This window comes from Limulus polyphemus, unplaced genomic scaffold (assembly GCF_000517525.1).
Source record: "Limulus polyphemus unplaced genomic scaffold, Limulus_polyphemus-2.1.2 Scaffold994, whole genome shotgun sequence".
NCBI lineage: Eukaryota > Metazoa > Arthropoda > Merostomata > Xiphosura > Limulidae > Limulus > Limulus polyphemus.
Window position 1 is genome coordinate 37,596 of NW_013666604.1, and position 13,769 is coordinate 51,364.

At 32.8% G+C, this 13,769-nt stretch overlaps 1 protein-coding gene across 1 annotated transcript in view; it reads right to left on the bottom strand.

The window, feature by feature from the left end:
- Nucleotides 1-3,530: 3,530 nt before the first annotated feature.
- The window catches only part of LOC106461591 (dynein heavy chain 7, axonemal-like), a 239,815-nt gene continuing 229,576 nt past the window's right edge, over nt 3,531-13,769 (bottom strand). The window contains exons 65-67 of the mRNA XM_022388600.1: nt 5,364-5,455; nt 4,939-5,043; nt 3,531-4,336 (exon numbers count right to left, since the gene is read on the bottom strand). Of these exons, the coding sequence (XP_022244308.1) occupies nt 4,183-4,336; nt 4,939-5,043; nt 5,364-5,455 (351 nt within the window). The 3' untranslated portion in view covers nt 3,531-4,182. The remainder of the gene's footprint in view (nt 4,337-4,938; nt 5,044-5,363; nt 5,456-13,769) is intronic.

Genomic DNA, 13,769 nt, shown 5'->3' on the forward strand with positions numbered 1-13,769 from the left:
AAACAGAATAAAACAAGTTTCGTTAAATATTGAAATTAGCTTGAATTCTTCATAACCTCTGAATAGAGGGTGACCCAACAGGTCCAACTCTTACTATGGTGTATATTAGAGACCGTGTGATAAGAAATAATTTCGTGTCACTGTTATGAAAATTTCTAGCATGAGTAATTTTACATCACACTACCGTGCGCGCTCTTTTCGAAACTTCTTACTTCACTTCTTTGAAAAATAAATGGTCTTTCCTTTTACTCCCTATCAACAATCAAATATCTTTTCTTGAATTATGAATAACACGAATGGATTGAAATATTTAATTTTCTCAAAATAAACCTTCATATTGAAATTAGCTTGAATTCTTCATAACCTCTGAATAGTGGGGGACCCAACGGTTCACGGTAGTCTAGTATTTCATTAAAAATACAACATGCTGACCAATTCATTCTACTGGCTTGAAACAACTCTCTATCTTTTTTAACTAACTTGAAACATCTTTACAATTTTCACAATAAAAAGAATAAGCTTACATTTCTGAGCCAATTTTTATTCCCTTCTGAAGGGTTGAAATGAACATTCCGTGACTTAAACTGATTTAGTTAACTGCTTTGTAGCTCCGTCCTTTGTAACCTATGACTTTGAACTTAAAACCATTTGATAAGACCACACAGCTGTGTTTTATAAACATACTGTGCATTTATTACCTTCTTGTTTTAATATAGAATTATTCTAAATTTGTCAGTTATTATGAGTATATACAGTTTTTTACATAACATATAGTCGAGTTGATTTCGTTCTAGCCACCTTTGTTCCTATGTTATTTTCAGTAGCTATCAAACTGTTCTACCCATTGGTGATCTGGCTATAATACTTTACCTTGTGCAATGATATAGAAAACTGTGTCCTTCAATAGCAGGTCAGGTGATATCTCAAGGTTATAATCTCTCTTATTTTGATAAATCTGACATTACCTGTTAATCAAGGAATTTAACCAACTTATGATCAAGTAGAAGCCACATTCCAGCATCTAAGCAAGTATACACAACGTGTTTGTGTATGTGATGTTTATAAGGATTATTCATTGTATTGTATATTTTGTAAGTTCCTTTTCATTTTCATGAGCATAGTTATCTGGGGAAATTTAAAATTACTCTACAACAGGTTTCTTGTTAAATCTTCTGTTGTTCAGTAGACCTATTAGATCATTCCCAGGATACAAAATTTGACCTGGATATACCACAAAGTAAAACACTTTGTTTATGAATATACATGTGCTTTCTAAAATAAAAATGTTTAAAACTTCACATAAACATCAAATTGTATTTACTTAGTACTTTTGTAAAAACACAATATCAAGTTCAGTTATTAGACATTGTAGATTGTCTGCACTTTTCTAACTATCATTTGTCAAGTTATTTGCACACACTCATGCATGGCCATGATAAAATCATAAAACAAAGCTAGCTTGTTTATACTTTTGATACTTTAATAAATTGTATGTTGCTGTCAGTGACTAAATACAGTAAAACTGCAAATGATGCTATTAGAGTAAGAAAAAAAGGCAAAATTTATAGACTTACAAAGTTTTATTTGAAATATTTACAAGGATGTTGGAACTCACAAAATGAAGAAATTAAAATCTTGGAGAAAGAGAAGTAGTTTTGTTTTTTAATGTTTTCTTTTAAACTTCAAAACCTGAAAATCTATACAAGTACTAAATGTGATTTATTCAGGTAAAACTGAGTTAACCTTAGAGCAATAGGGCTGGTCTGCAGAATAACATGAGATTCAGCAACATATTTATTACTGTTATAACATGTTCTATCCTTGGGCAGATTTTTTTTATTTACAAGAATATTGTTATTTAGAAAGAAAGGGCTGAAACTTCACTCATCAAACTGTGAGCTTAAGATTAAGAGACAGAGAGAGCGCCAACCAAGATATTATAGTATTATATATATACCATATCTATAACACTGTATTCTCTACCACTGGAGGGCACTGTTGTGCAGCATTTGGGGCAATACCACAAATGGCAAGAACAGGTATTATTAACCCAAGAAAGGCATAGGAACAAAGGCAAATAGAATTAAATTGATGGCTTTCTTAACCATGTGTTATATGAAACCTGCACATACAAAGAATAAAGAAATTCAGAATAAATACTATAATATTTCAAGAAGGTAGAAATGTATAATATATTCATATATCACATATATATGAAATGAAGTTTATTTGTTTGTTTTAGAGCAAAGCCATATTGGAATATTTTGCTGTGTGCACCACATAGAATCGAACCCTGAATTTTAGCATTGTAAGCATGCCAATTTACCACTGTTTCATCATGGAAAGGGAACATAAAATTAAGATATTTTATTCTGCAGAAATTTACAAGTCTTTAGAAAGTTAATCTCAAGGTTTATACAATTTCATCAAATAAATTTTTTTACTGTCAATAGTCTTAAGACAGGTATATCAAATTGACTTGTCATTTTCAAACACTTGCTAGGTTTGTTAAATAAACAGAATCAGGGATTATAGAAATAAATATCTTATAATGAGGAAATGGAATTTTACACAAGAAGAAGTGTGGTATTTCCACATTGAGTTCCTTCACAGCATATCAGTAGGAAGTCAGAGAATAAACAGAATATCACAGAGCACAGGTCTTATTTTCTCTGATTTTACTGCATTTGACACAAAGAATGAGACTAGACACAAAATTGTACACAGAAAAATCTTTACTTAAAAACAGAAAGCAAAGTTACAATAATTAAATAAGACAAGAGTTCTATGTGTGCTGTTATAAACTAGAGAGAGAGAGTGAGAGTCTGTGACAACTATTTTTATTCTGTAGTTTTTTCATCCACACCTAGTCTGTTGCCATTTCCCAGAATGATGTTAATTGGTTGGAGTGGTGGAGTGCCCAATAAGCAGCAGTATTCACCAGAATTATGGACACTCCTGTATCAACCAGGAGCTCCATTGCTCATCTGTGTCTCTTTGTAGGCATGTACTAAACTCCATTCAGCCCTAAGACAGCTGGGCTGACAATCCCACCTTCTGGTGCAAACTGTCAACTGTGTTTCCTTGAGTTAGTGGTTAGACTCAAGTTGAAGCTTGCCACCATGCAGGCTATCAAGACTCATTACTTCACTTATCTTGCTGCCTAGCAAGCTATGGTGTTGCATTAGGAATATAATGTTCAGTTTTGGATTCCCTACCTTAGAAAGGACATTGAATTGTTGGAAATGGTTCAGAAAAGAGCTACTAGGATAAGAGCTGGTATGAAATGGTTGTCATATGAGGACAGGTTAAGATACTTAATTGTAAGAATGGTAGGATTAGGGGACACATATATAAATTTATACATGATGTGAGTCACCATCAGCTAAGACAGCTTTATTTTTATAAAAGAGAGGTTGGCTTTTGGAATGGGTTGCCTTCAGATGTGGTGGATGCAGTTAATTCAAGAGAATTAAGGCTTGATAAATATTATAATGATAAGATTTGGCTCTGATTGTTTTATTTTTAAAGTTTAGTGGATGGCCTAGATGGACCAAAAGGTACCTTATTATCTTTAAATTATATATGTGAAAATGTGGTTGATTTCCTACAGCTCCATACTCAAATATGTCTATCTTCATTTCATCACTGTTCCTCAATGCCCAAATGTGTAGCTATATATATATTTAATTTGGTTATTTAAACTTAATGCTAATATTAATAAAATAACCATTGTTAACCACCCTTAATTGGATGATAAATACAAACTTAAACTGGCAACAAGCATATCACAAGGGACCCTAGCTCATTTTACAGTTAGTACCAAGTGTTTCTATACTTTTATAAATCCAACAACAGATAAATCTCAGAGTTGTAATTTCACCAGAAAATACAGTTTTGTTTTTGTGTACCCAAGAAAGTTCACTGCCTTTAATGATTGTTGGATCATTATTTCTGAGGATACTCTATAAAGTATCAATAGTATGAAAATCAACTATTTAAGAAATCATAAAAAAGTATGAATAATCTTTATACTTCCGTTCTTGTATTTTTACAAGTGAACATATTAGCTATAAGTTATATGAATATTTAAACAAACATATATCAAATTAAAAGATAGACTTCAAGAAAAACTTTGGTTCTTCTATGGCAATGAATTTTATATTTTTAAACTGAAATTTTTTAGCTGTCTAGTTGACATAGTAGTGCAGCACCTCGTCTGATCCAATGTTGAGGGGGTAGTTGTGTAGGTAGAAGGATAGGTAATACAAAGTTAGTAGAATGACCAGTTGTAGACAAGGTTCCTTTTCGTTCACTTGTCTTATACAAAGGACATCTAAAAAGACAAAATAATAAACTTTAACTTATTTTTTAATATTTGTTTATTTTAAAACTCAATTTCCTAGCAGAATTGAGAATTATTTCCAATAAAAATTAACGTTTTCAATTTAAAATGATGAGTTAATAGCACTAGATATTGTTTACAGACGTGAGGCATATTTAAAAGTTTGAATTTGAATATGAAGAAATGCTGTAAGGAAAAGTTAATCATGTGGTCAACCATTCAGCCAGAAGATCTTCAATATACAAGACTCAGTGTAACATCCACTTTCAGAATTTATTTAGTCTGAATATATATTTAAATACAGTTAAATAGGAAAAGACTTAAAAATATTATAGATTACTATTAAGACTAAACATGAACAAAAAGGTATACATTGATGCTAAATCACCTAGAACTTCCTATTATTCTCAGTATAAGTATTCTCAACCAGAGATTGAGTCTGGTCAGATTTCATCTTTTGAGTACATTTATCTCCAAGTTTGACAAAATATTGCTGCCTCTGTTGTAACAATGTTAAACATTAGTTAATGGTATAATTTCATTTGACTATATTTATAAACAACGGGTTTAGTTTTGTATTAAAATGCACTTACTTGTATCTTCCTTTGTCATGAATATTATTTTTTGGAGTTGGCTTAAGCCAGATAACAGGCATTTGACTCCATAACACTTTGGGAAACTGCTCCTCTAATTGACATCTACAATGTTACATATACATATTTTGTAGCAATACTTGATTTTTTTTTTTAAATTGTCTTATAATAATTTAAAAAGAAATACTAATTGCATATACTTGTAAGTGGCATTACATATTTAAGTATTAACTGTCACTTTGCAAATTGGTTCTTTATTAGATTGCACATTCCTAGAGACATGACAACTTACAAAATTTATTTTTCAGTATAAAACACTAGTATTTATTCAATATTAATACAAAGGAAAAAAAAAAACATTAAAATAAATAGTAATGAAAAATATAATGTGAGATATATCTATCTTAAGTAGTGAAATTTCTTACAGATCTTGATCCCATCTTGCTCCATCCAGAAAAAGACCATTAATGTATGCTCCATCTTCAGGGGGTTCAGCATAATTGTCCTTGTTTAAAATCTACAAAGAAGAAGTTTATCTCACAAAATTAGGTTCATCTGTACAGGTTATAGATAATAACAAGTCTACAAAACTTAATATTTAAAAACCACCAACTAAAAATAGTTGTGATAATCTTTGCTTTGTAATAAATTTACACCACAAAAATTCTAGTTGACCATAAACAGAATAATATATCAACAAAGATTATTAGTTTTGTAGCATGCAAATACTATACATCTGACTTTCCAATAATCTGAAGTGAAAAACTTATCTACTGTTTTGTGAATCCTATCCTACCTTTTCTTATGTGTAGATTTAGCTCAGGATGTTACTTGTTTTGTAGCAGGTTTAGTCAAAGAACCTATCAATTGTTTCATGTATTGTATCCTACTTTACATTGTTTATAGATTTATCTTGAGCCATTACTTTATGTAGGTGGTCCAGTTAAAAACTTATCTATCATGTATTGTATTCTACTTTATCTTGTGCAACTGGTTTATGATTTTTTACATGGAGCAGAGGCACTTCCGGATTTTTGTGATCCAATCTTTTGACTGGGCAGAGAGAAGGTGCTCTGTAAATGCAATTTTCAGTCACGTTAACTTTAAACTTGAAAGCACCAAGAGTTGCAAGTGAAGTCTTGTTCATTTTTTCAGTGTTTCATCTCCTACCTCTATTGATCATGTTTGCTTCATTTTCAGTTTTTACTTTACACATCAACAGCATTACCACCCAGATGATGAGTATTTTTTCTTCAGTTTTTATGTTTACTTTACTTGACTGGTATGATGGGAGATTTTAGAAGATTATAGAAGATCAAGAAATGTTGGTCCAACAGAAAATTAGCACATCTAAAAGGATGGGTATTAAAAAAAAGGTTGACAGAAAATGTAGAAATTAATAGTAAGGATTTTAGTACATTATGAGTAAACAAAATATTAGGTTGGGGTAGGACCCTTGAGGGATGATAAAGAAAGGCTCATATCTGATGATTATGAGATGGCTGGATTATCAAATTCTGCTTTTTCTTCAGTTTTTACTAATGAAGATTTAAGCAATATTTCTCATTCTGAACAGCTGATAGATGGAAACAAGATGATCACATTAATTCTGAGCTCGTTAAGAAAAAATTTGGAAATTTAAAGAACGATAAGTTTCCCGGGCCAGATAATATTTCCTCAACAGTTTTGAAGGAGGTTAAGGATTGCATATGTGAGCCACTTAAAATGCTACTATTTTTTGTAAATCCTTAAATAGTGGGCAGGTGCCAGGGGATTAGAAGTTGGCTAATGGTACTCCTCATTTCAAGGGAGATTATAAAAAAATTTCCAGTAATTATAGGCCTATTAGTCTTACATGAGTTGTGGGAAAAAGTTTTGAATGTCTGATAAAAGATATTTTACAAATTCATTTAACAAAGTTCAGAATTTTATTGGATAGTCAACATGGTTTCACTACAGGAAAATCTTGCCTCACAAATCTGACATTCTCAGGTTAAGGGTGTAGCTTTGATGTAGCTGGATTTTCAGAAAGCATTTGACAAATTGCCACATAAAAAGGCTTGTAAGATATTCTCTTTATAGGTTTGGGACACAAGTTAGCTAATTGGATAGAAGAGTGGCTGGATGGAAGAAAGCAGATGGCTGTTATAAATGGAGTTCAGTCAAATTGGACTAATGTCACAAGTGGGGTACCTCAGGACCTTTGCTCTTTTTGATTTACATCAATGACATAAATGAAGGAATAGTCAATAAATTACTTTAATTTGCTGATGTTATTAAGATCTTGGGTGTTGCTAGCTGTCAGGAGGATGCTGCTGCTTTACAAAACTATTTAGATCATTTAGTTAGTTGGGCAAATAAATGGCAGATGGGTTTTAATTATAATAAATGCATGATAAGGCACATGGATTATCATAATTTGAATTATAAGTGTAATTTGGATGGGAATAACCTTAACTGTGTCTTGAAAGAAAGGGACCTTGATGTAATAGTTGATCAGTCTCTTAAGCCGTCCAAGAAGTGTGCTGTTGCTAGTGGTAGGGCAAATAGGATTTTAGGTTGTATCTACAGAGATATTGGATCCAAGTCTAAAGAGGTGATAATTTCATTGTATAGGTCACTGATTAGGCCATATTTCGATAGTGTGTCCAGTCTTGGGCTCCTTACCTTAGGAAGGACATTGAATTGTTCAGAGGAGGGCTACTAGAATGGTGCATACAAGAAGAGGTTAGGATATCTAAAGTTTTCTCTTGAAAAAAAAAAAGAGTTAGAGGGGATCTGATTGAGATGTTTAAGATTGTTAAGGAAACTGACAGTGTTGATGTATCATCTTTTTTCATACTTAATGGTGAGAATGATAGGACTAGGGGACACAAATATAAATTTTGGCAGGGGTAGGAGTCATCTTCAGCTAACAGGGTGATTGGCCTTTGGATGTTGTTGAGGCAGTAAATTTAAGTGAGTTTAGAATAAAGCTTGATAACTATATGAATGATAAGGGCTGGCTCTGAGGTTTTTCTTTTTAATTAATAGTTTTAGTTTAGTTTAAAGGATGGACAGCCTAGATGGACCAATAGGTCCCTTGTTGTCTCTAAACATTGTTATTGAAATTTCAACTTTACAACCAACAACAGTATTACCACCTAGATGATGATAATTTATTCTTTGGTTTTTACTTTACTTTACACATCAACTTTACAACTAAAAATATTATGATCACCTAGATAATGAGCATTTTCTTCAGTTTTTACTTTTACTTTACTTTACACTTTCCAACCAACAATAGTTTGACCACTTAGATGATAATAATTTATTCTGTGGTTTTTACTTTACTTTACACATCAACTTTACAACTAAAAATATTATGATCACCTAGATAATGAGCATTTTCTTCAGTTTTTACTTTTACTTTACTTTACACTTTCCAACCAACAATAGTTTGACTACTTAGATGAGGATAATTTATTCTGTGGTTTTTACTTTACTTTACACATCAACTTTACAACTAAAAATATTATGATCACCTAGATAATGAGCATTTTCTTCAGTTTTTACTTTTACTTTACTTTACACTTTCCAACCAACAATAGTTTGACCACTTAGATGATGATTATTTATTATTCAGTTTTACTTTTATTTTACTTTACAATTCAAATTTACAACCAACAATACTCTGACCACTAAAAATGATAAGCATTATTTATAAGCACAACGTAATATGGCAATGAGCATCTTTTACAATTTTTATTTATGTATTTTAATGAGTTTGTGCTAACTTTTCAAGTGCAAAAGAGGCTATTAGGGGTACTATGAAAATCAGATTAAAGAATTGTGGTGGCAACTATCAAAATATTTATGGATTTTATGAAAATTTCAAAGAGTATACAATGAATGCTGAATGATTTGTATACTATAATAGTAAATTCTGTTCCAAAAGAAAGTTAAGAAGCACAGAACTATGGTAATAAATGCTACAATGAGATATTGCAATGTGACAAACACATTTTCCACTTAAACTCATCAAAAGGGCTAAAAGTTTTTGTTTTTATGACCAAAATCAAGAAGAAGGGGGAAGAAAACTGTGCAATAAGTGGCAGTATTAAAGAAATTAGTTGGGTTCAGCACACTGAGAGATAGATTGATCTGTGTATTGAAAAGTGAAAGGTATCAGAAACAACTTTTATTAGAAGATAACTTGAGGAAAGCTGTAGAGTCTGCATAGAAGTCACAAAACCAAGTGCTGCTTTAAATTTAAACCATTATTATCAAGTGAAAAGCTTTGCAAGTTTGAATAATACTAGTAAAGATTACATTGTAAAGAGTAGGATGGTTGATAACTACAAAAATAAAGGTGTACACCAGTAAAAGTTAATGATAAGTCAAACACTGATACTGACACTGAATTTTCATTGTATGTACTGATTCTTAGAGTGTACTTTTATAAGGGTTAACTGGTGTCTTGCAATATGGTATTACTCAACATTTCTTGATATGTTTTGCATGAAACCAAAGTGACTGCAACACCTCTTCTACAAAGTTCCATTTTCAGTAGTTTTCCAATCTGATGAAGAAGTGGTACCATGAAGTATAACTGTAGTAAAAGTGAAATTGAATGTGCATAATGAACTATTCAAACTGTAACTGGTTGATGGAGACTATTCCTCAGTCATAAAGAAAATAAAACTTAACTGGCAAGAAATAAAACACAATTTCAGTGTTATAGTGATTGCCTTTTTGAAGTTCTAGGAATCCATGTTACTGTGCAATATACAATAAAGCCATATATTAATGTAGAACTGAACAATTTGGTGGAAACCACAGTTTTGTCACCAGTGAAGTGTAGTGACTGGGTAACTCCAATAGTATCTGTATTAAAATAAAGATAGTCTGTAAGGATCTATGGTAACTTTAAAGTTAAACTGAAGTCAGTGCCGTGTATAAAACCTATACTACACACTAAATAGCTTTTTGCATCCTTGGCTAGATACCAGCATCTCAGCAAGTTGTATTTATCTAATACTTACCTTTAAATAACAGTGAAGGAAAACTCAAGGATGTTACAGACAATCATTATGTAAAAAAATCTGAACTCTTACAAATGGTTACCATTTGGAATTACTTCAGTCCCAACAATGTTCCAGACTAGGTTTTTCAAGGTCTGTCTAGCATTCACTGTTAACTTGATAATATCCTAATGATAGGTAGAAATGATGTTGCCACTTCAAGAACCTTGACAAATTGTTACAAAGCCAGAAAGTACAGTTTCAATGTTCAGAAGGACAAATCTCAATTTTTAAAGACATATTTGGAGTATCCAGGATTGTAATTGATTTAGCTTACTTATGTCACCAGACAAAGAGACAGTAACCATTTATGGGACTGTTAAATTACTAGACCCACCCTTTGAGTGTATTGATTTGTAAGGATAAACCATGGGACTGTGACAAAACATTTAAACAAGTTAAAGAGCAGCTGATGTGTTGATCTACAATGATACAAACATTCCACCTGCAAGAAATTTGAACTATTCTTGAAAGTCATTGGTGTTAGATATATTTCACCATAGCACCTAGCCAGTAACTGGAAGTTTTGTCCAAACTGAAAAAAAAACACACACTAAAGGCAGCAAAAGGAGACAGTATTATCCATCAGAAATTGGATGACTGTTTAGCTGGTCTACTTCAACAACTAATGATTCTTTTTTGTGCTGTTTCTCAAACACAACATTCTCTCATGATTGGATCTTTTAACACTAGAGATGTTTTGCAGGTAGTGAAGAATCAGAATTATAAGGTATTGCATGAGTAATCAAGGACTAAAGAAAGATATTTTCACATTGAACAAGGTTTGCCTGTTTATAATTATCAATGGGGAAGAAGTGGATACCTGGAGTGATAACAGACAAGACTGGACTAGTCTCATGTAGTGGTTGTTAGACCTGATGTCATTTGGTGACATAATTTATACCAGCTGTGAGATCACTTTTATGTGATGTAAAGGGAGATCTATCAACAATAAATAAATCAACTTAATGGAGATAGAAGCAAAAATACAAGTAGATAAAACCATTTTTCCAGTCTCCACTTTTGAAAGGGACACTCCAGCAGCTGAAATGCTATTGAAGCAAAACAGACACACTGAAAGATGAGGAGAAAAGGTTGGTGTTTCTGTGGAGAGGTAAAGAAAATGTAATCTTAAGGAATGCTACTCACCTCTCAATTTCACTGATAATGTGGTGGAAGAACTTGTGTAAAAATAGAATTTAATAAAATCAGCTACTTTCTGAAAATATAAAAAAAGAAATGGAAAACTCATGGAGTGTGCCACATTTTATAGGGAGTGACCTAGTATGGCATCATTCAGTGCATCCGTCTAATGTAGGAAATACTCTATGCCCAGTACTGGTGTAAGTAGAGCAAAATGTGCTTCAAAAATCCTCCTACATGGTGCTAAAGTGTTACACAGATGGACAGAATGTAATGGCTGCTCAACTGGCTTGTATATATCAAGGGTGTTGGGGAAACATGTATGAGTAGTGTGGCTAGGGCAATAAGTCAAGCCATACAGTACATCAGGAATACTGAGATGAAATACCAAATGAAGCAGGTGCAAGAATGAATCTTCTTAAATCTGCTTTCCAAGGATAACACAAGACCCAATCAGTTGGTATAACCACTGGGAACAGTCTAGTTCTTAGTGTAGGGGATGGGGGGGGTGGTCTGTACCAACACTTCCAGATAAACACTCCAGCACAGCTTCTGAGAGATGGGTGTGTCTCACACCAGTAGAATTACACCAACCTGAAAAGAAAATCTCTATATCATCCTCCTATTTTATTATAGTTTGAGGTAGTTGCAAGAAAAAGGAAAAATCAACAACTCATCTCTTAAGAGGCATTTGGAAGATTGAAGAATGGAGACTGGATAGAGATAAAACCCAGAGACAGAAGAAGTTGTAATCTTGTGTGAGGAATGTGACACAAAGATGTCAGGGATCATCTATATACTACCTGCAGTATCATATCCAAAGGATATCGACAACCAGATTCAAGAGATGATAAATTTTATGGGATATGACATCAAAAAAACAAAATGCGTCATTTCCCATGGAGGAGTAGATAAATGACAAAAAGAAGAGAAATCCCACAGCAAAAAAACACAAAAAACCATGTTGATTGCCTTGAAAGGGAACAGTGTAAGCAAGACAACAGTAAATTGCTCTAAGAAGATGACTGTGGTATGAATGATCATATAGATAAAAATGGAAGAGAGGGTTATGGAAAAAAAACATTCAATCACCCTTCCAAACACACCAAGTCTTAAGAAGGAAAGAGCAGTTTGAGGGTGTCCAAAGTAAAAATATTAGAGTGATGTCTCCTACAAACAAAAAGAAGAAAAAATACATTATAAGAGAAAGATGGCATGGGTAACATGTGGCTGAAGGTTTGAACTTCAATTTGTAAGAGCTTTGACAACCAAACTGAGGTGACAAGTTTTTATATATGTATGGGCTGGATTCTTTACAGTAGGTGTCTGTGATTAGTTAGCAATAAATTTTGACAATAAAAAAAAATAGCCCACAATCCACTTGTTTTAAATTAATATATTAAAAACAATGAAACATACATACAAATGTTCGTTACACTGTTGGTTATCACAGCTGTATCCAGAGCTTTAAATAATTGTCTCTTTTTCATCAAAGTCTACACAGGCTGGTTCAGTTACTTTAGAATATAGTTTGACAAGACAAATTATTCTTCTCTACTCTGTTAGTACAATACAATATCTGTAATAATTTCATTTTAAAAATCACCACCAAATAGGGGCTTATAACATTCTACACACTATGAAATATTATGATGCAATAATAGTCAATTAAAACAAGGAGAAAAACTTAGAATGTTCTCGTAACATGATTCAATAATACAAGTGTCAATTCACAACAACTGAGCTAAGCAATGTATGATTTGTGCACTGTTGCGTAAACAAATCTGTGATATATTATTGCTCTAAAAACAACTAAATTTAAGAACACATGCTCTACTTAAATTAAAACAGTTGTGTACATCTAACACTAAGCCCATTTTCAAGAAATAAATTTAAAATATTTTTCATACTATATACAAATACTATTTCCAATTCCTGCCCAAAGTCTACTTATACAGTCTTTACCAACATTTGCAGTCCCCTTCATGGCTTCAATGCAAAACCTGGTAGTTCTGGAGGTACAACGGTTACCTCATGATCCTCACACTGTTGATTTTACACCTCTGGATGTATGCAAGGAACTGTGGTCCATCTGGATGATGAACCCCTTCCTGTAGAGGTGGTTCTGGAATTTCTGATGGCAAATATAATGGCCAGACATTCTCATTCAATCATAAAATAGTTCTTCTCACTACTCAACAGCTTTTTACTGATGTAAGTTACAGGAAACAGTCCGTCTACACGTTCTTGCAGAAGTAGTGCTCCAATTCCAATGTCTGATGCATTGGCCTGAACAATGAACAGTTTGTTGTAGTCTAGCATTTTAAGGATTGGTTAACTTTCTAACATATTCTTCAACTTCTGGAATGCCATCTGCTATGGTTGTTTCCACGTCACCTCGTTGGATTGGCCTTTCTTGGTCAGGTCAGTCAGTGATGCAGCAACTTCAGCATAGTTTGGCATGAACTTCCTATAGTATCCTGCTAATCTCACAAAGGATCTGACTTGCTGCTTGGTCGTCTAAGCTGGTGCATATTGTATGCGGGTTAGCTTCTACTTTTCCATGGCTATCTGTTAGTCATCCACCTTGTATCCAACAAAGTAAAGCACAGAATAATTGATGTA